Source organism: Carassius carassius, chromosome 31 (genome assembly GCF_963082965.1).
Source record: "Carassius carassius chromosome 31, fCarCar2.1, whole genome shotgun sequence".
NCBI classification, from domain to species: Eukaryota; Metazoa; Chordata; class Actinopteri; order Cypriniformes; family Cyprinidae; genus Carassius; species Carassius carassius.
This window is the reverse complement of record NC_081785.1, coordinates 20,732,195-20,755,178: the sequence shown is the minus strand read 5'-3', so window position 1 is coordinate 20,755,178 and position 22,984 is coordinate 20,732,195. Positions and strand designations below refer to the sequence as shown.

Genomic DNA, 22,984 nt, shown 5'->3' with positions numbered 1-22,984 from the left:
ATCAGAGAGAATACCGTACATCTCCTGTCCTAAGAAAGGAAATCGACAACCAAGTAAAGAATTTCTTGATGCTGACTTAATTGAGCCCAGTCATAGTCCATGGGCTTCCCAGGTGATACTTGTCCGTAAGAAGGATGGCTCTTATAGATTTTGTATTGATTATAGATGATTGAACTCAATTCCTATCAAAGATGCACACCCACTTCCACGTGTTTATGACAGTTTAGACGTCCTTTCTGGAGCCACCTTGTTTTGCTCTCTAGATTTGTCCTGTGGCTTCTGGCAAATTCAAATGGATGATGCTAGTAAGGAGAAAATTGCCTTTACCACAGGTGATTCCCTCTATCAATTTAAGGTCATGCCAATGGGTCTTACTAATGCCCCCCAACATTTCAGTGATTGATGGATCTTGTTCTCCGTGGCCTCCACTGTTCCAAGACTTTAGTATATATTGACGGCATAATAGTCGGCCTAATCAGTAAGACCTTTAAATACCACATTTATGATCTCTCTGAAGTGTTTGGTAGACTACGGCAATCTGGCCTCAAATTCCATCCTCAAAAGTGTCAGTTTTTCAAGCAGTCTGTACTCTTTCTCGGACATGTTGTTTTGAAGGATGGCATTCAACCAGACCCTAAAGTGAGAAAGTGTTGAACTGGCCTCATCCAACTAAACCTACAGAGGTTAGATCTTTCATAGGCCTCTGTTCCTACTATCTGCGTTTTATCAAAGACTGCAGAAAAGGCAGCCCCGTTACACAGCCTTAAGAAGAAACATGCCAAATTTGCATAGAGTGAACAATTTGAGGACACTTGTCATTTTCGATGATGTCACACTGAGGACAGTGACAGAGTCGATGTATGGGAAAGACCACGCATCGAAAGGGGGAATGATCATGCGAAAAAAAGAATTGTGGTTTACAAAGGGGTTCAAAATTCATGCAAAAAATTTTTTTCAAAAGATGTGTCATTTGTAATACACTAAATGTGGTGGGAGGCATTAAATAATTTGTCTCAGGTATCCCAGCCAGCCCCAATGGATTTCATTGAACTGTTCCCATGTGAAGGGAAGAAAATTTTTTGGTATTTGTGGACATGTAGTCCAAATGGGTAGAGGTCTTCCCAATGTCCAAACAGGATACAGCAGCAGTGGCAAAAGCTCTGCTGACTGAAATAGTCCCGAGATGGGAAATTCCACGAAAAATCAGTTCAGACAATGAAACACATTTTATGTAGGGGCAATAAAAAACTAATTGGCTAAGTGTTGTGAGAAAACTGGAATCACATGGGTTAATGTGCTCCCAACCGTTGTCATGTACATGAAAATGAAAAAGCAAGCCAGAGTAAACCTGAGCCCTTTTGAAATTCTCTTTGGCAAACCACCATTTATGGGTAAAGAGGGGTGTGTGTGACAGGTGTGTGAGCATGACATGTTGAGTTATTGCAAGGAAATGTCTTTTCTGTTGTCTAATGTCTGTGTGCAGGTGAAAGCTGCCCAGGAGAAGGTTGCTGAAACACCTTTGCATAACCTGAAACCAGTAGATTTCTTGGTGGTACGAGATCTGAGGAGAAAGAGCTGGAAGGTGAAAAGGTGGCTGGGACCGTTCCAGTTGCTTCTGACCACTCACACGGCTGTGAAAGTAGCAGAGAAAGCAACATGGATCCACACCAGCCACCGCAGAATGTCCCACAGAAAGGAGTGGAGACACATCAACAAGGCCAGAATCCAGCCTAAACATCAAGTGTCCTTATCAGCGGGAAGAGCAAGGTTAAGACTGAAAAACAGCATCAAAGTAGTCTGTGCACAAGTGAAAAGATAAATATGAGCATTATAGTTGGGTACATCAAGTTGTTTTCATATTCCAGACTACAGTGACAACGTTACCAATATCATTACCCACATAAGAATGGCCGTAAAAGAGCCTGAGCGTACATATAATGCTGCTAAATGATTTTTGCTGCTATTATGTCTACCAGGTATTTTTCAGTTGATATCCAGCTCAGTACAGAGACTGGTGAAGTCTAATGTTTCACATCAAATGGTTCAAATGATTGTGTACAATGAAGACATTATCATGGATTTGAGTGGGGAGAAAACTATTGATGAAGGGACAAACAGTAGCGGAAGCTACAGTGAAATGTGTTAAATATCTGAAATTAATGATTTTTTTTCTTTGAAATAAGTAATGTTTGGGCCTATCTGTCTCTTATGTTGATGAGAGTTGATTTAAATTTTGCCACGACAACTGCATCTGATGAGCCCTACTTCAGAGGTAGATCTCCTGTACGTTACAGTAACAGCCATCGCAGACCACAAGGAAAGTTATCATCAGCAGCAAGACTATGAAAGACCCTTACACTATGACAGTCGAGATATTCACTTTAGCCCTCATCGGGAATTTGCTGCATACGATGACTCAGTGACTGCTCAACCCAACTATAGGCATCAATCAAACGGTGACAGTAGTCCAGGCAGGAACCAAGATTGACAGAGGGGTGAGCAGTATTACAGGCATCGCTCTCCAAGTCCACAACAACCACATTCACGCCATGTACGCTTCACCGAACAGCAGCATTCGGGAGACGATTGGTAGCTGGAGATGAGGGCCAATCTTCAGTTCAACTGTCAGCGGCCCATAGCGACAACATCCATAGTGACCAGTGTTTGGAATAACGGCGTTTAAAAGAACGGCGTTAGGTAACAACGTTATTTTTTCAGTAAAGGGGTAATCTAACTAATTACTTTTCCCGTCGTTACAACGCCGTTAACATTACTGAACGTTAAATGCGGTGCGTTACTATGCATTAATTTAATAAACTATGCAATCCGAAAATGCACCCCTGGCTCACACAGCGAGTGAGCAGGTGGTTTAATAACGAGATAAGCGATTATGATTGGCTAAGGCAGAGTCATGTGTTTCATGGTAGCCAATCAGAGCCAGTGTTTTTACACACATGCCGGCACACGCGCCAGCAGCACCAAACACACACGCACACATACACACACAACAGCTAGCCTACTGTACACAGAGATTCGCAGCAGCAGCAGAAATTGCGAGTCAGGAGCAATCCCATGAAAAGTTGGCATTTTCAAGGTGCAGATATAAGCACTACTTTAAATTCATTGTGGTCAAAGGCAAGAACGTGCATGTAATGTGTAGCTTACATGTAATGTGTGACACACGCATTTATATAAAGCTATTGCCAAAAACACTTTTCTTACAAAGATAATACTTGAAGTGCAGGATAAAACTCTTGCTGTCTGTTGACGTGCATTAAATATCGAAAGTTAAGTACGAACACCTGTCTGTTCTACTCATTTCAACTGACTTGTGAAAACTGCTAAAAAAAAACAAATTCTTTGACATATACTGTAGCAACCTTTTTTTTTTTTTTTTTTTTTTTTACAGTAACGCAATTAGTTACTTTCCCTGGTAACGAGTTACTTTTATTATAGAGTAATTCAGTTACTAACTCAGTTACTTTTTGGAACAAGTAGTGAGTAACTATAACTAATTACTTTTTTAAAGTAACGTTCCCAACAGTGATAGTGACATCTTCGGACTCTGCAATCTGGACACCGTATATAAATGGACTCGTTAAGGACCAAGAAGTCAGTGTTTTCCTTGACACTGGTGCTGGTTTGGCGCTCATTAGTGAGGCCTTACGTCGATGCATCCCTGCACTGAAACATCGCCCCTCACTGAAAAGTTTCCAGGTGGCACACACACTGACAGGACAACAATTAGACATTTTAGGCTCATTACCAGTCACATTACGTCTTGGGTCACCACATTCAGTATGAACATGTCAGTGAGTGAGTGGTTGAAAGATGGAAGGAGACCTCCAGCTTGGGCTCTAAAGAAAGGTTTGGCAGAGCTTAAAGTATACTGGCGACAGTTTCATAGACTGCATTTTCAGGATGGGAAAATCTACCGTTTTGCCTGTAACAAACCAAAAGAGTCACCTACTCTTCATGTAGTCATTCCCAGCAAAGCTGTCCCCCAGGTGTTACAGTTTTTACATGGACATTCCACTGTAGGTCACCTTGGTCATAAAAAGACACTTGCAAGAGCTAGAGAGCATTTCTACTGGCCATACACGACTAGAGATATAGAGAACTACTGCCAACAGTGTGTCCCATGTCAGTCAAGATTTATGCCAATCCCACATTGTGTAGCTCCCCTGCAGACTATTCATGCCAGTTGTCCTTTTGAAAAGGTGGCAGCTGACATTGCTGAGCTTCCTGTGTCACCATCAGGCCATAAATATGTCCTTGTTCTCCAAGACTATTTCACCAAGTATGTGAATTTGTAGCCTATGAAAGACCAAAAAGCTGTAACAGCTGCACAATGTATATTCGAACAGTATGTCACAGAGCATGGTGTTCCTGAATGCCTTCATACAGATCAAGGTCGTCAGTTTGAGGCAGACTTAATCAAGGAGTTCTGGTCCAACTTAGGCATCACAAAAACCAGAACTTCTCCTTATCATCCTAAGGGAGATGGTTTAATCGAAAGATTCAATCGCACCCTGAAAGATCAGTTGAGTAAATGTCTGTATCAGCAAACAGAGTCATGGGATACCATGTTGAGGGCAATCCAGCTGTCTTATAATACTAGTGTGCACAGCAGTAATGGATACACCCCTTTCTTCCTTGTGCATGGACGTGAAGCCAGATTCCCAGTTCATGTGCTTTTTCCTTGTCCTACTGAACCTTCCAGTGTCTCTGCCAGCACCCCAGCAGAGTATGCTACGTCTGTCTACAGGAAATTGCTGTTTTCTTTCAAGTTCCATCAGGAGAATCAGGAACATGCTCATGAGCAGCAAAAAGCTCAATATGACAGAAAGGTCAAATACACCTCATACAATGTGGGAGACTTGGTTTGGTTAAATGATCCTGCTCATTCTCATTGTAAACTGGCCCCACGTTGGAAAGGACCCTACACTGTAACACAAAAAGATGTACAAGTACATCATAACCGTCTTAAACCTTACCTGTCTTCCACCTATTAGCTTGGACAAACAGTCTCAGATGCATCATCTTCCATTACACCGCCTGTTGAAAGGGAAGTACCCACTAGTACTTCTAATTACTCTACACCTGCTGTCCAGGAGAATTTGCCTTCTGTTGTCTTTACTGGTGAGGTCCCCAGTCAGAATACAGCTAAGTCTTTGCTTTCGGGACAGTCCCCCGTGAACTTTACTCAAAAAACTGGACAGTTTACTGTCACACAGCCTGATGACGTAGACACTGTATCCTCAAAAATGAGCCATCCTACAATGGCTGGTGTGTTAGGTTGCAGGTCCGTCAAATTGCCCACAAGGTTTAAAGATGTTGTAAAATAAGAGAAGAAAAAAAAACTTATCAGTTCTTTGTTTTAGAACGTTTGCTGCAGTCCAAATAAACACCCTGTATTTTTTTAATTGAACATTTAGCATCAATAATCTGCACATTGTTTTGTCTGGTTTAAGGACATTGTTACTGAACATGTACATTGTTCTGTATGTTGAAAACGTGGATGATTCTTTTTCCACAGGGTAACTAATGTGATGTTGTTTGCTTAATATTCATTGTCTTCTGTTTCTGCCTGTTTTTGCCAAGGACTTTTATTTTGGTCTTGCGTCCTCTGAGAAGGAGGATCTTGTATTTGTGAAAGGGAGTGCGAAAAAAAAAGAGGAGAGTAGAGTGTGGCAGGCACGGAGACGAGTGTTGCTCTCCTCCAGTTCAAGGACTTTGCTCAATAAAAAGTTACTAGCCGTTGATATTTTCAAGTCCATCGTCTTTATTCATATCAACCCACGGGCAGCTAAACCCCACGCCTTACAATAGCATTTACACATCTGAGACCTCTTAAAGGAATAGTTAATCCAAACCTTCTGTCATTATTTACTTAAAATCATGAAATAATAAACATTCTTATGCTGAATGAAGAGATTTGTCAGTGTAGTAAATAAAGGCAGACACAACAATTACAACACAACCTTACCGTATTAGTAGTGATTCCTGGGAAGAGTCGCAGGAGACCTACATTAGGGTTCATCTGTGTGCTGACAGTAAATTTAGCAGTAGTATTGGCTTGCCACACAGCGTCCCAGTTAACTGAAGAGAAAGAAATAAAGCATAATACTCAAATTAACATTTGAATAAAAACTAATAACACAAGACCATCACTAATTAGGGAGTTTACATGAAATTTCAAGCAGTGTCCTGAAATGTAACATTTACACATTTCTTTCTTAATTTTATTACTTTTTTAACAAGTTTTACGTGCAGTTTTTATGAACTAATATTAGTTGCAAGGCAACATGGAATATTTGTAATTTATTCTTCAAACCACAGGATTATTAACATGAACAGAAAAAAAAAAAAAAAAAAAAAAAAACACCATACATTTTTACCAGCTATTTTTATTTTATTTTATGCCTAATTATAACTACTCAGTATTTGTTAAATGTTTGTGATTATTTTACATGAGATGAGATGATTAACAACACAGGTGATATAAATGAATAATGCTTTACTAAATGAGAACAGAAATAGATCCAAATAAGGTCAGACAGGACCTAAACAAAAACATGACAGATATTGCCCCCTGAGCCGTATCAGTAACATTATGGAGGGGGGTGGGGTGCCCTGGAGGCTGGTGCGGGAAAGGAACAGGGCAGAGCAGGCAGTTCAGGTTGCCATGGCTGATCCTCCATGGCCTTAACTGGCTCGACCACAGGTATATGCCACCCCCCCCCCCCCCCCCCCCCCAAAAAGGAAAAACAGGCGCTGGAGGGCGCTCTGGAGGAGTTGGCACTTGAGGGTGTTCTGGAAGACACTTTTGAGGAATGGGCTCTGGGGCCAGAGCCAACACTGGAGAGGGCTCTGGGGCTGGAGATGAAACACTGGAGATGGCTCTGGGGCTGGAGATGAAACACTGGAGATTGCTCTGGGGATGGGGCCGACACTGGAGGGGGTTCCAGGGCTGGTGCTGACACTGGAGCGGTCTCCAGGGAAAGGATAAGGGTGGAGAATGGACTTTTTCTTCTCATTCTCCTCTTTTGGTTAGGTGTGAATGGAGCGGCCGAAGGGCTTTGGAGTGATGAGGCTGCAGGTTCATGGCTGGGGATTGGATTGCTTTGGGGAGCTAGAAACAGAGGATGGATGGCAGATTTCAGCACCGTTAGAAACCCACTTCAAGTTTTGGGGAAACACAGGAGGACAGTGTGGTCAGGACCAGTGGCCAGGTGTGTGGAGGATCTCAACATGGGGTTAGCTGGCGAGAACTGAGGACTTATAAGCAAAACCCAAACAAAGGGGACTAATGAGATGATTAATACACAGGAGATCTGAATGAATGATGATTAACTAAATGATAACAGGAACTGAACCAAATAAGGACAGACAGGAACTAAACAGAAACAAACACATGACACCTATATACCTCCATCAAGTGGCCTGCTTGGCCCACTTTGAGTCAAAAATTCTATTTAATTTGGCATGCTCTGGCTCTGCGCAGTGGTTAAAAATGCTTGTCAATGTCAAAATGTTTGAAATAGCTAAATCATAGAGACAATTCAGCAATATTTGGCAACTGTTTGCAATATAAAAAGTTTAACAACAGATATTAATTTTCTGTGATACAAACTTCTGCTGGCCTTACTGGCCCAAAATGCTCATATTTTAATGCTATTTGCGTTATTCTTCACAGTGTACACGGAAACATTAATGTAGCAGTTTTCAGCAGACATAAGATTAGAATGAATATAATGTATATCTCTATTCAGACTTTCTTCTGTAATTTCACGAGTATAAGGAAATGAAAAAAAAAACTCTGAACTCATTCTCAAACTTACACTTACAGAACACTACAAATTTGAATACTTTAGCTTTCAAGTAGCATGGGTATGAAAATTATTAAAATAAATTATGATGTAAATTATTAAAATTAAACATATATTATAAGCCTAATAAAAACAAAATTTGCTAGTTAGTTCATATGCATTACTTGTCATGATCCGGGTCCTCCTTTCTCTGTCCCCCTCTTGTGGTCATCCTACACACTCTTTTCTACACCATCACTTTAACTTCATTAGTCCCAGCTGTTCCAATTTACACAATCCTTTCACCTACCTACCTCCGCTTTCTCTGAAAGCAAGGTATTCCCCTCTTAGACTTAAAAGACTCCACCCCTCTCTTTCCCCTAGATGGTAGCGGCCTTCCTAGGATTAAGCAAAGGACTGTGCCCCTGACGCTTACCGTCTCGGGAAATCATAAAGAGACAATTTCTTTTTTTATTTTTCATTCCCCCTTCACTCCTGTGGTTCTGGGTCACCCTTGGCTAGTACAACACAACCCCCAGATTAACTGGTCAGATGGTACCATTTTGTCGTGGAAATTGTCCTGTCATGTTGAGTGTTTAACCTCTGCTGTTCCACCTGTCTCTGCTGTTTCTGTTTTTCAGGAGGAACCCGGTGATTTGTCTGGAGTCCCGGAGGTCTATCACGATCTGCGGGTGGTCTTTAGTCGAGCCCGGATCACCCCCCCCCACCCCCATAGTCCGTACGATTGCAGTATCGACCTCCTCCCAGGCTCCCGAACGGGAGGCACTGGCGAATAACCTGTCTGATTCCCTCAATGCCGATACGATTGCGCCTTTCTCGTCACCCGCCGGAGCAGGGGGTTTTTTTTGTCAAAAAGAAGGAGGATTCGTTGTGTCCCTGTATCGATTACCGAGGGCTGAACGAGATCACTGTCAAGAATCGTTATCCCTTGCCTTTAATGTCGTCAGCCTTCGAGATCCTATAGGGGGCTAGGATTTTCACCAAACTCGATCTTCGTAATGCTTATCATTTATCTATTTTTTACGCATTTCGACTTCTCCATTTCCTATCATCTGGGTTCTAAGAATGTCAAGGCTGATGCCCTTTCTTGCCTCTATGGCCCCAGCCTCTGCAGCCCGGGGCTCTCTTGCGTGTATTCGTCAACGTTTTTGGTGGCCTAATATGGAGCGCGATACGCGCCGTTTCATCGCCTCCTGTGTAACCTGCGCTCAGACTAAGACAAGTAACTCTCCTCCCACGGGTTTACTTCGTCCTCACCCCGTACCGTTTCGACCCTCGTCTCATATTGCATTGGATTTTATCACGGGGCTCCCTTCGTCGGGTGGCAATACGGTAATCCTTACAGTTGTCGATCGCTTCTCTAAATCTGCTCATTTCATCCCGCTCACTAAACTTCCTTCTGCCAGAGAGACAGCCCAGATTATGGTAGATCATGTCTTAAAGATACATGGTCTGCCCACTGACGTGGTTTCAGATAGGGACCCGCAATTCTCCACCTTTTTCTGGAAAGAGTTTTGTCGTCTCATTGGGGCAACGGCCAGCCTCTCGTCAGGGTTTCACCTGCAAACCAACGGGCAGGCTGAGCATGCCAATCAAATCGTTGCTCGCCCGCATGCGCATCACTGCCAATAGGCGCCGAATTAAGAGTCCACGTTACGTTCGTGGCCAGCGAGTGTGGCTTTCCACCGCTAACTTACCATGCCAAGTCCCGTAAGCTGGCGCCCCGTTTTATCGGGCCTTTTCGTATTTTGAAGATCATTAATCCTGTTGCGGTACGGCTTCGCCTTCCATCCCACCTCCGTCGCATTCATCCAGTTTTCCATGTTTCTCATATTAAGCCCGTCGTTCGTGCACCCTCTCGTCTGGTCTGTCCTCCTGTTCAAATTAATGATTCCCCTGTCTACAGGGTTCGTCGCATCCTTGACACGCGTCGCCAGGGTCGTGGTCACTAGTACTTAGTCGATTGGGAGGGGTGTGGGACGGAGGAGAGAAGCTGGGCCCCCTCCCGGGACATCTTGGACCCGTCGCTCATTGATGATTTCCTTCGTTCCCACCAATCCTCCTCCTCGGGAGCGCCAGGAGGTGCTCGTTGAGGGAGGGGGTACTGTCATGATCCGGGTCCTCCTTTCTCTGTCCCCCTCTTGTGGTCATCCTACACACTCTTTCTCTACACCATCACTTTAACTTCATTAGTCCCAGCTGTTCCCACTTACACAATCCTTTCACCTGTTTCCCCTTTTACCTGATTCTTCCTGCTATTTCTGCCTCCGCTTTCTCTGCCCCTTTTGTCAGTTTATTCCTAGCTATCAATGCTGAAGACACATCTCTTACCTGCTGTGTCAAGTGTTGTCCTGTCTTGTCCTGTGTGGTTTGTCTGGAAGCTTTTCTCCTTCACGCTCCTTACTGTGCTCTACCAACTGTGGTCCTGAACGGATGCGGTATCCAGCCTACAGTACCCACTCTCTCTGCGTGCTTTGCCTCTCGCCGTACCCTCTATTGGGATCTTCCACTGCACCTGGCGTGGCTGCCACTCATCCTGAATCTCAGTAACTGGTTTCTCTGCCACCTTTTGTTAATGCTCAGGGTTTACGAGTGAAGATTTCTGTTTTGACTGATACCTCTGTCCCCGGAGTGGATTTATGTTTCCCACTGATTCTTTGACTGTTTCTAATTTTTCATTAAAAGACTGTGATTGAGAATCTCGCCTTTTGGTCCTCTATCTCCCACCTAATATTACTTTATATATAAACTGGCGGTCAAAAGGCTTTTTATTTTACTTTTTTAAAAAGAAAGCTGAATTTATTTGATAAAAAATACAGTAAAAACAATAATATTATGAAATATTTAAAATGTAATTTATTTCAGAAATCAAAACTCAGCATCATTACTACAGTCTTCCTTCAGAAATCATTCTATTATGCTGATTTGCTGCTTAATTATTAGCAGCGATAATTAATAATGTTTCTTATTATTATTAAAACTGAAAACGTCTCAGGTTACGAATGTAACCATGGTTCCCTGAGTAGGGAACAAGACACTGCGTACTCTAGGGGTTGCTATGGGGAACACCTCGTCATATCCCTTGTCTGAAGCATACATCGTAAAACAACAAGGAGTTGACAGCCCCTGACGTCACTACTGGCGCGTCTACAAATAAGCACCGGGAGAACACGTCATTCACTTCTTCATCTGAAGCTTGCGTCCAAAGCATGGCAGGGAACTAGAGAACACAGTGTCTCATTCCCTACTCAGGGAACCATGGTTACATTCATAACCTGAGATGTTCCCTTTAAAGGGAACTTTGAACTGCGTCCTCTAGTGGTCGTTATGGGGAACAGTATACCCATGCTGCCATGCTGAGGGGAGTGCAGGCCAGAATCATGGCGAACATTAAGTACCAACTCTACAATTTCCATGGGAGTTGCCCCAGGGACGTTTAGACGGCTGTCTGTGACAGTACCCCTTACGGCCGAAGGCCTAAGCTACATACCCAACTTAATTGTCAGGGCCTTGGCCCAGGGTAGAGCTGAAGGCTTGGAATCAAGAAATATTCCTTTAAAGGGATACGGCTAAGAACCTAGCATTTTATACTAAGTCTTGCCTGTCACACAGGTGCTACCGCTTGCTTTTGCATAAGCTTGCTGAAGGAGCTGTCTCAACAGATCTTTTAGTAGCAACACCCTGTTTAGATAGACATCCAAGGATACATAGGTGGAGTGGTGTCCAAGATGAACGGGGAAAAAAACTCAAGAAAGGGCACGAAACAACCATGCGAAGCCCTCACCATTTAGGATTTTAGAAAGAATGCAGAATACTACCGTGCAAACTTACCACAGTGTGGATTTCAGAAAGTGTGCAAAGACTTTTTGGATTTAAAAATACTGTTCTAAGGAGGGGCTCTCATGGCACCCTGATAGAGCAGCTATTAGATGGAATGATGCATCTCAAAAACAACATGTTTGAGACTCATCAACTCTATCTGTGGAAATAATACTAGAGTGCTCTGGGGAAAAAGAATCACCCAAATAGCTCCTCATGTTGAGGTAGGTGATGTTTGAAGTGTAAAAACAAATACACACTGGCTGAATGGAGCCCAAGGAACCAAGGTCTAACCATCTTAAGAAAGGGAACGAGGCAGAGTGCGTAAAACACTTACCTTACAGGATTTCAGAAAGTGCGCAGAGTCTTTCGTGTAAACTTACCACTTACGTGGATTTTTAGAAAGTGTGCAAAGTGTTCACGTGCCACCATTTGGTTTTCAGAAAGTACACAGAGCTTAGTGCGTGTACCTAAAGGTTCCTAAGCATCGCAGAGGCGCTAAACCGCATGGGAGAGGCAAGCTCAAATTTTACAAACCTCTGGTGAGGGGAGGATCATCTGAGGCAGCATATACAAGAAGCCTGCCACCTCCACTTCCCGCTGGATGTGACAGCACAACTAAGCGGCCAGGAGACCCCTCAGGGTGACCTAGCCGGACATCCATGAAATTCCCTGCAGTGCTGTGCCAGGCCTGATGCTCAAGGAGGCTCCCTCAGAAACCTGTGATCTCAACCGCCTAATACTGTAACATGAAGCTGGATCGCTGGGGCTGGCGAGTGTTTAGTAAACACTGTAACTGAGCACTGCAAAGGAAACTCACATAGTTTATTAGTAGACACATAACCACCAGCAATTTAATACACATAAGTATATACAGAAAGGGTTACATACTCACCCACCCTCCTGCGCTGGGCCCAGTTCAAGGGGCACCTCCTTTTAGTCTGGACCATCAGTAAGGTGGTTGCCATGAACATAGAACCAGCAAAAACATTATAGGCCGCATAAGGGACTGTTATGCAAGAGGTTTCCACCTAACCTCGATCAGGTGGAGAGCTGGTGGTTACAGGGGAATTAGGAAGTGGAGGCATCTAAAAAAATCCCTTAAGAGAACGGTTAGATACCTCGGTAGTGCTCTGATTTGGATGAGAACACTGCCTTGTCTTGATCACATCCTCTAGGTTCTGCTTATCTCCTCGTGACCCACAATTCCTCTTACCCCTGCCCGCAGGTGGGGGAGGAGCGTGAGTCGTGACATTAGCCTTCTGTGCCCCTCTTAGATCTTCAGATCAAGACAGGCCAGGACCCCTATGTTGTTCGGGCTCAGACCTGGACCTTCGTGAAACGAAGGATCTGAAAGCAATGGAGTGCGCCTTCATCTCCGGCTTTTTCACCATCCTCAAATATCTCCTGTTTTTCCTGGGTAAAATCCCAGTAGAGCACGAACCTCAGTATCAGAAAAGCCCCTTTCACTCTGCATGTCGGACCTGGCAAATTGCCGGAACATGGTCGCCTTCTGTGTAAAAATCAAACACGTCCCGGGATTGATTCCAGGACTGATCCCGGGTCGGGGACCTAGTAACAATGCCGGGTTCAGTCCCGGGACGAGCGCTGTGTGAACAAAAGCCAGATCTCATGCCATGTCGTAGTGATGACGCACGTTATCACGCACGTTATCACGCAACTCTTTTACCAGGTGTTTTGAAGGAAAGAGATCAGTTAGTCCCTCAATATCCACGCTGAAGCTGAGATCATTCGCTTGCTTCAGTAAAAGTATAACATGCCTCACATTTTCGACCCGTATATTACACGTCACGCCCTGATGTCACGTTTTGTTATGGGACCTTTATGGGTTGTGTGTGATAGCACGCACATATTCCGGGTAATCACTGGCAGTGTGCTAATGCAAATGCAAGATCTAGCGACCCAGGAACAATTGCCGGGACACATTATGTATTTGCCAGAATCACAGTGTGAAAGGGGCTAAAGTGTTAAAGATATAACATCATCTTCCCGAGGCTCTCTCTCATATATACAGTATATCTCGTATAAAGGTATATAAAATATCTTTAATTTACGTAATTTTTTATCAAGTAAATGCAACCTTGTTGAATAGAAGTATTTATATATTATATTATTATTATTATTATTATTATTAAATCTTACCCCAGACAAGAGATGTCAAGGTCTTGCAAAAGGACAAATATAAGGCCAGTAGGAAAGCACAATAAAACAGTCTACATTCTACTCTACATTCCAAGTCTTCTAGGCAATACCAAATCATTGTATACTGATATCATGGTAGGTATTTAATTTTTGTGATATTAAACTGTCCCTGTATTATAAAAGAGATGTGTAAAAGTTCTTCACAATTATTGTCTATTTGCCATATACACCAGTAAAGATAAATTATAATGTATAGAATTATCCCAGTCATTTATTAATGTTAATTATATATACAGTATATATATATATATATATATATATATATACACATATATTTGTATACTGTATTTATATACTGTATATACTGTGGCTCTGTGCCACACCAGGGCCAGTTTTAACCCAGTCCGTCCCTGTTCTTAAACATACAATTAGACTTTCGCGCTTCAAAATGAGTACTCAAAATTTACTGAATCGTTTCCTGAATTTTGCATTTCTAAACCAGAAAAAGGTAATACATGAAGGACAAGAGTAAATATAAGTACAGTGAAAAGAAAAGAAAAGAAAAGAAAAGAAAAGAAAAGAAAAGAAACATCAACTGCATTTTCATTTATGGGTAAACTAATCTTTTAAAAGACTCAAAGACTGTGCATAAATGTAAGAATAAATGGAATAACTTTTGATGTCAACTTCAGCGTTGGCTAATGGTGGCAGATTTGGTGAGGAAAATGCATTAAAACTTTCAGCGTCCACTTTGGTGACACGATTTCCTCGGTACAGCTTGTGATGAAAATAGAGGCAAACCTGTGAAGAAAGACAGACACAAAGGGCTTTGTTTTCTTGCTCCTCACACTTCACTTTTTTATAACAATTTTAATTATTACACAGTTAATACTTTATTATTTATTATTATTTTATTATTATTATTATTATTATTATTATTATTATTACAATAAATGTGTAAGTATCATTATTGTGCTATGTTTGGAATGAGAAAAACACAGTGTACTGCAAGACATACTATATACTGGTAATTATCTCAAAATACACATTTAATTTAAAAAAATCCATATTAAATACAAATCGAATTATTTAAATTCTAAATAATTTTTAATCATAAAACTAATTCATAATTAAATTCTGTCAACTATTTTATACATGCAGAACATGCTTCAAAATATGAGTCTAGAAAGCATGCATCACAAATATTGGATCTTATCTTGCATGTTGCATTTGTATTGGCTACAAAATCTTCGCTCACAGAGAGAAAAAAATAAATAAAAAAATAAATAAATAACTCACCTCAGGGATGACAAACTGTCCTGCTATCAACAGTGCTCCCAAGAGGTTTTCCCTCCCATCACTTCTCAGCTCAAAGATGGGCAACTGCAATGATGGTTGTCAAGTTAATAGTCTAAGGGTAAATAAATGATTTTGGGGTAAACTATGATTTTAAAATGTGTTACCTGTGAGCCGGTGAGGATGACGGGCTTTCCCAGGTTCTCACACATGAAGGATAGGGCAGAGGCGGAGTAAGCCATTGTGTCTGTGCCGTGCAGGATGACAAATCCATCATATTGCTCATAGTGTTTCTAAATGATTAAATATTTTTTCAAAATTTCAGAAATTCAAAGATTATCTGCATGAGGATGATAATAACAATAATATTATTCATAGCTGAATCAAATGATTTCTCATGATCTGTTCTATTCACAAGTCATTACATGCAGTTGTGTCAAACCCTGGGCACAGCAGTCCCACTATTTTAATCACATGTGACTGAAAATATTTAGGTACACTGGTGCAAGTGACTAGACGAAATTGCATCTACACTGTTATGTTTCGCACAGCAAAAGATATAAAATCTAAGCAAAGAACTCTGCAAGTCACAGCCAAACATAGAGATGGTAAAAAAAGAAAGCACCTCAATGTCTTTTCCAATAGTGGCCCAGTCATCTATAGTCATATTGCAGGAGTCGAGAAGGGGAGAGTACTCTAAAACTGTATATACAATCCTCTTATTCTGTTTGGACACTCTGGGTTGAAAAAAAAGAAAAGAAAAGAAAAGAAAAGAAAAAAAAACATAGTTAAATTGTCATGTTTAATGAATACCCAAACACTGACAGCAAGCTTTAAAAGTAAAACAAAATATAATATTTAAACCAGCTACCAATTATAGGCAAACATGCAGTTTAGCAAGATCGACTATGACAAACAGAAGAGGTGGATTATTTATAAATAGTGAGAGTTTGGCATATTTCAGGGGCATCTCCTGTAATTAAAGCAAAACTTTTGTGCATCAATGGATGAGTACATGTTTGGATGCAGCAGACTTCAGACCTTTGGATATCGTAAGTAATGGATTCCATGTTTGCATATAAATTTTGCATTGGTGCAAAATCTCTAGCATGGTCTAATAATTAAATGTGATACTGGATTATCATCATTGATTTTCTATTTTTTTTTTCTATTTGTTTTATTTTATTGTGACGAGTGGGACGGGGCCGAGAGCCATGGGAACGGAGCGAGGCCGGTGGAGTGATTGGGAAATGAGCGACACCTGCTCCACCTGCCGAATTATTATGCCCCTTTGTTTTGGTAGGTTTAGGAGTAGGTGTGGGGGAGGGGTTAGGATTAGGGGTGGGGTTAGGATTAGGATTAGGCAATCAGGTAGCGACTTGAACAAGGGGGGTAATAATTCGGCAGGGGGTCGAAATTGGGTACAACACTGGTCTCGCGTCCCACGGAGGAGATTGGAAGGATATAAAAGAGGAACGACGACAGTGAAGGACGAGAGAGGACCAGAGTTCACCCAGTTTGTGGAGGGCCGATCACCAGTGCGTCTGGGAACCGGAACATTTTTTTTTCTCTCCTCTCTACCCTCTCTTTTCTCTGTCACTCCTCATCCTTCCATCTCCTTTTCTCTTGCATTGTCTGTCCTAACCCTAGGTTCCGGCAGGTCACCGTGAGCATTCCCCCCGAGGGTGGGGGGTAGGGCGTAGTCTCGTGGGTACCCCCTGGCCTGCGAGGGGCGATGGGGGTATGTGATGAGTGGGGCAGGGCCGAGAGCTGTGGGAATGGAGCGAGGCCGGTGGAGTGATTGGGAAATGAGTGACACCTGCTCCACTCGCCGGTCTCGCGTCCCATGGAGGAGATCGGAAGGATGTAAAATAGGAGCGACGACAGTGAAGGACAAGAGAGGACCAGGCCTGGATTTTATTTTGTGTTTGACTTATATTTGTGCACGACAGTCGTCCGCGAGGGGTGTTTGTTTATTTTGTGTGTTTATTTTGTAATTAAAGTTCAGTTTGATTGTCCGCCGGTTCCCACCTCCTTCTTCCCGTAATTATGGAGTTTTAATGTATTTCATTGATATTGTGTGAATTATTTTCTTTTGTGATATATGTTACTACTTACTTAGAATTTCCTTCAGGATTAATAAATATCAATCATGGACATGGCCATTCATATTTCTGATTATTAGACATACACGAAATTATGAAATAAGATTACTTTTTTCAAGTAACTAGTAAAGTAACATTTTACAATTTATTGTCCAATTTACAAGAAAATATGAAAGATACTGTGACGAGTGGGGCGGGGCCGAGGGACATGGGAGCGAGGCCGGGGGAGTGATTGGAGATGAACTACACCTGTTCGTCCCACCGGTCTCGAGGCCCATGGAGGAGATGGAAGGATATAAAACTGGAGCGACGACAGTGAAGGACGAGAGAGGACCAGGCCTGGGCTTTTAGTTGTGTTTTGGTTTTTATTTTGACAATCAAAAACATTTTAATAACGAAATAAACACAAAAACAGCGCACCAGCCCCTCACGGACGACTGGTGCGCGCAAATAAAAACCAAAACACAACTAAAAGCCCAGGCCTGGTCCTCTCTCGTCCTTCACTGTCGTCGCTCCAGTTTTATATCCTTCCATCTCCTCCATGGGCCTCGAGACCGGTGGGACGAACAGGTGTAGTTCATCTCCAATCACTCCCCCGGCCTCGCTCCCATGTCCCTCGGCCCCGCCCCACTCGTCACATACCCCCATCGCCCCTCGCAGGCCGGGGGGTACTCCCGAGACTGCGCTCTACTCCCCCCCCCCCCCCCCTCCCTCCGGGGGGGCCGCTCCCGGGGACCTGCGGGAACCTGGGGGTAGGACAGGCGAGGCGAGAGAAAAGGAGATGGAAGGAGGAGCGACAGAGACGAGAGAGGGGAGAGAGGAAAAAAAAAAAAAATAAAATAAAAAAAAAAAAAAAAAAAATCCGGTTCCCAGACGCACCGCTGCTCGGCCCTCCACCAGCTGGGCGATCTCCTCCGCGGTGCCTGGCGGTGGCACTGGACGGCCCTCGGCGGACGGCACGACACTCCTCCGCCGCCCGGTGGACGGCGACGGCTCCTCCGGTTTTGGGCAGCCGGCAGGAGTCCCCCGTTCCCTGCTCCTCCCCGTTCCGGCGGACGGCAGCAGGCTCCGGCCACCTGGCGAACGGCGCCGACTCCTCCGCTCCCTCACGGACGGCAGCCGTCCCTCCACATCGTGGGCGGCCGGTAGCGAGCTCGCCCGTCCCCGGCAACTCGCTCCAGCCCACCGCCTCGAGCGTCCATGGCGGCACACTCCTCGCCAGCTCGTTGGCACCGCGGATTCACCACAGCGGCGAGGGATCTTCAGCAGCGCGTCCCTCCTTCTCCCGGGTTACGGCACCACTGTAACGATATCAACCTTCATATTCATCCGGAAGAAGGAGGCGGGAACCGGCGGACAATCGAAACCATTTTAATAACAAAATAAACACAAAACAGCGCACCAGCCCCTCACGGACGACTGGTGCGCATAAAATAAAAACCAAAACACAACTAAAAGCCCAGGCCTGGTCCTCTCTCGTCCTTCACTGTCGTCGCTCCAGTTTTATATCCTTCCATCTCCTCCATGGGCCTCGAGACCGGTGGGACGAACAGGTGTAGTTCATCTCCAATCACTCCCCCGGCCTCGCTCCCATGTCCCTCGGCCCCGCCCCACTCGTCACAGATACTTTTTCAAATAAGTCATTTTTAATACTTTAAATGAAAAAAAAAAAAGTAACTAATTAGTTACATTTTTAGGGATTAACACAGTGTTGTAGGCATTAGTTTTAAAAGTATCTTTACCTAAGATAATATTAAAAACAGTTCCTTTAGGATTCAAGAAAGAAACCAACTATTCAAACATTATTTTATACACTAATAGTGTGCATATTTGTGTGCATCTGCCTAGGAACTTACGGCAGCACCAGTGTTTTCTCCGGAGTCTTGTCATACAGTCTGGTCTGTTTTGCATATTGCTCATCGTGCAGAATAGGGAGTTCGCGTAGTTTTTTAACAATAGCATTTTCTTTTGGAGACAGACCTGCAAAGTTATGAACAAAGACACATTTAAAAAACAAACGTACCAAAGTCATATACACACTAAACAAACTGATGAACTGTGAGTTTATGTTTGAAACATAAATCTGATAATGAGGCCAAAAAAATCCCATCTAAAATACATGATACATTGTATGGTGTATAAACAATTTAATAATTGAATGTTATTGTATTTGACCTTTTTTTTTTAAAGGTGCTCTCATTTTTAGCAGTGTTTTAAAGACAAAGATCCAAGTTTGTGAGCCTATTCAAACAGTATTGTACAGGAAATGGTACTGAAGCACAGTTTTGGTAAAGATGAATGTCTGTATACAGAATGCAAATATTTGAACATTCTAAAATTTCTCATAAAAAAAGTCATAAAACATGATCAAGTGTTAGGTGTCGGTCTGTTTTCTGTTCCATTGTTTCTTTCATTTGACCAAGTTTTCAGTTTGTTTAGTTAACTTATTAAAGTTTTTCTCGATTACTAAAACACTATAAACAGGCTTTTGAACTACAATTTCAAAACCATAACGCCATTTTTCTAAAAGCACACCCAATTTGCTGAACTATAAATACTATTTCCCTGCTTTAAAACATGAGTCAGAACACTACACATAAATCCCTACATTCCTCAGTGCTTACACCATGTAGTCATTTAGAAAACACTAACATTCAATATTGTTCACTCATGTCACAGTTTGAGCACAGTTAGCACACTATTACCCAAGTGGAAACACTAGGAGTCAAAATTTATCACACACCAATCAGAATTTTCAATGGATAAAGGGCCAGAGTCAGCTTACAGTTTTTCTCAATGGCTTTGGTGCATTTCTCGAATCAGAAATATATTTCTCAAAATTACTTTTTTAACCTCCACTTTATTTAGTCACTTTATACAAAATGTTGATCTTCTGATCAAGTTGCGATTGCTTATTCATGCAACTGATTATGTACATTTGTCTGTGATTACCTATACTTTCATTTGGTATTGTCACATTGCTCAAAATCTATTATATAGTTCTCTGAAATAGCTTAAAGGTAGACGTGTACGTATCTCATTAACCTTCAATTGGAAAGCATATAGACAGAGGACAACACGAGTTACAAATTCTGATTCTAATTTTAATTGAATTAAATTTTTTGCCCTTGTGCACATATTTATTTTTCTTTTCTATTTCACAATGACATTGCAATATGTGTTTTTTTTTATTATTGTAGGGGTGGTCAGACCACTATTAAAAGTGTAACTGTGAATCATATCCAGTCTTTTTCAATCAATATCCCACATACAATAAGTACTTTTGAATGGATATATGGCATACATAAAGAAGTGCAGCCTTCTGCATTTCAATACAGTAACCAAAGTGATTACTGTATTCTTACTACAGTCATCCAAAGTGTTGTCACAGTTTACATCAGGTAATACTAACAGCGTGCAGTGTTATACTGACAACATGACAAAGCATTTTGACTCTCTTGATTGTGAACAATGACACAAGGACATCAGGCATGTGAGAGGATTTTAGCGCCACTGCCCGTCCAAGGCCAGGATAGCCTGTGATGTTGAAGAGGTTCTTTGGCCTGTTCCAGACCAAAAACGGGATACTGGGGCAGAATAAATATTTCTGTTGTTGGTTGCTGTATCGTGCTGTTCTCTACAGTATATTAAATTAAGTAATAAAACATTTTGGGAGTACCACACTTATTACCTGTTTTTGTACTATTGTTTTGAATTTTGTGTCATCAGTGTGTAAAACTGTGAAATGTGTGTGTGTTTTTAACCGTTTGTGTGTCATATCTGAGAGCAAAGTTTTTTTTCAGCAATATTAAGTTGTTTTGAGTAGAGAGCATAATTTTTAACAGAATATAGGAAGTTTGGTGAATTCAGATAGAAGTTATGGATTTGTGTTTACTGTTTTGAGAATATGAGGCATGGTTTCAAGAAATATGTTTAAGCAATCAAGAAAAACTGTAATACACACCTGATTCTTTTCCTCTTGATTATGTTCCCCTTGTATTTAAACCCTCATTTTCCCTCAGTTCATTGCTGGGTATTGTTTTTATGTTTGCATTGTTGTAGGTTTTTCCCCTGTTTTCTTCATGGATTAATTAAAAATACTTTTGGGTTCTACTCCTTTATTATGCGCTTCATATTACTCCAGCAATATGTAACAGAATACCCGACCTAAAGTGAATATTGCAGCATTTTCTTTCTTTTTGTTTTTCTTTCTTTTTTTCTTCCCTCCCAGATGGACCTGCCCGCTAGCTCCTGACTCAAGGACCACACAAGAGAATTTAATGACCTGGCTAATCTAACTAACTTCCCGGACCACTCACTTTGTATTTTTTGCTAAGTCAGTCTCAGAAGGTGGTCCTGAGCAACCCTGTCCATATCAGATCCTCAAGGGAGTTTTTTGAGTGGGTGCTGGAGAATAATGGTATAGTCTGCCCAGTTGAGGAGGATTTCCCCAGCCCCACTCCCAATCCAGCGCCCAGCCACCTGGCTTCACTGTGCTGCACGGAGCTAATGCCTGAGCCAACCGCAGACACAGATCCTATGCCTGCCATGATGACAAAGCCAGAAATAATCACTGAGCCAATCATTGTACCAGAGCCTGAGCCCAATCTGAGGTCTGACCAGGTGCGCAAGCAAGCAACAACAAGCATCGCAGAAAGTAGTATTAGTAGAGATTGATGGCTTGGAGGGCCATCCCCGCCCACACTCTGTGAGTGAGTTGAATCTGGCCTTTGGAGCTTATTATGAGGAACTTTAGGAAATTTTTTTAATGTGGATTTAATAGATTGGTTTAGAGCAGTAATACCTAATGTTACTGAAACTCCTGAATCTCTATTGGTTCCATCCAGCTCATGTTCTCTTGTGTTAACTCCCAGCCTCCCTCTCCCACCTCCTCTCCTAGATCCAGCCAGTTCCTCAATGATGCTTCCACTTGTGCCTGTCAGTCCCTTAGTTCATCCTCAGCCTGCTCCATCCTGTTGTGCAGAACCACCTCAGGCTTTCCAGTCTCCAGCTTCGCCTAGGCATGAGGATTCCCTTTCTCCGCCTCTAGCATTTGTGTCCCGAACTCCACCTCAGCCCTCTGACCCATCGGCTTTGCCTTGGCTCCTTTCTGCTTTGTCTTGAACATGGCCCATCATCCCACTGGCTCATCCGGTCTCCCTTGTCACTCCGGCTCTGCCTTGGTCAGTCGCCAACCCTCCTCCGCCATGGGATTCCACTCCTCCAAATTCTACTCACCCCTTTCATTTCTTAGGATCCATCTGGCTCCTCCTTCCCTCCGGATCCACCTTTGACCTTTATTGCTCTGTCTCCACCACAGTCTTCTGACTCCCTCAGTAGCATGAGCCATCAGCTCGGCCTTGGCCCTCCGGACCTCTGGTGTCTGACCATGACCTCTCCGTGACCTCTGCTCTGCTCCACCTAAGTCTTCACATTCAGTGGCTCTGTCTTCATCACTCGTCCTTATGGTGTTGTCAAGGCCTTGTCCACCATGGCTTCTCCCTCCCTCGACTCCACCCTGAGGCCCCATCCTTGCTGGTCTATGGATTAACAACTGGCTCGTCCCACCATCAGCTCCACCATGGTTCCTCCTGCAATTACCTTCTCCCAGGGCTGGGAGTGTGGCACATCACCAGCTGCTAAATTGTTTTTTTATATATATATAAATCGCGTTTCCAGGAGGTTCCCTGATAATAATTGCGTCCCGGGGTTAAAATACACGTTTTTTGGCAGGGTTGCCTTTGTAAAATTCCCATTTTAGGGGCTAAA

General features: G+C 42.7%; 1 protein-coding gene across 1 annotated transcript in view; it reads right to left on the bottom strand.

Moving 5' to 3' along the window:
• Positions 1-22,745, bottom strand: part of LOC132111939 (60 kDa lysophospholipase-like) — a 54,231-nt gene extending 31,486 nt beyond the window's left edge. The window contains exons 1-6 of the mRNA XM_059519547.1: positions 22,504-22,745; positions 15,736-15,847; positions 15,278-15,403; positions 15,114-15,197; positions 14,489-14,615; positions 5,990-6,102 (exon numbers count right to left, since the gene is read on the bottom strand). Coding sequence (XP_059375530.1) covers positions 5,990-6,102; positions 14,489-14,615; positions 15,114-15,197; positions 15,278-15,403; positions 15,736-15,847; positions 22,504-22,745 — 804 coding nt within the window. The remainder of the gene's footprint in view (positions 1-5,989; positions 6,103-14,488; positions 14,616-15,113; positions 15,198-15,277; positions 15,404-15,735; positions 15,848-22,503) is intronic.
• Between the last annotated feature and the right edge of the window lie 239 nt (positions 22,746-22,984).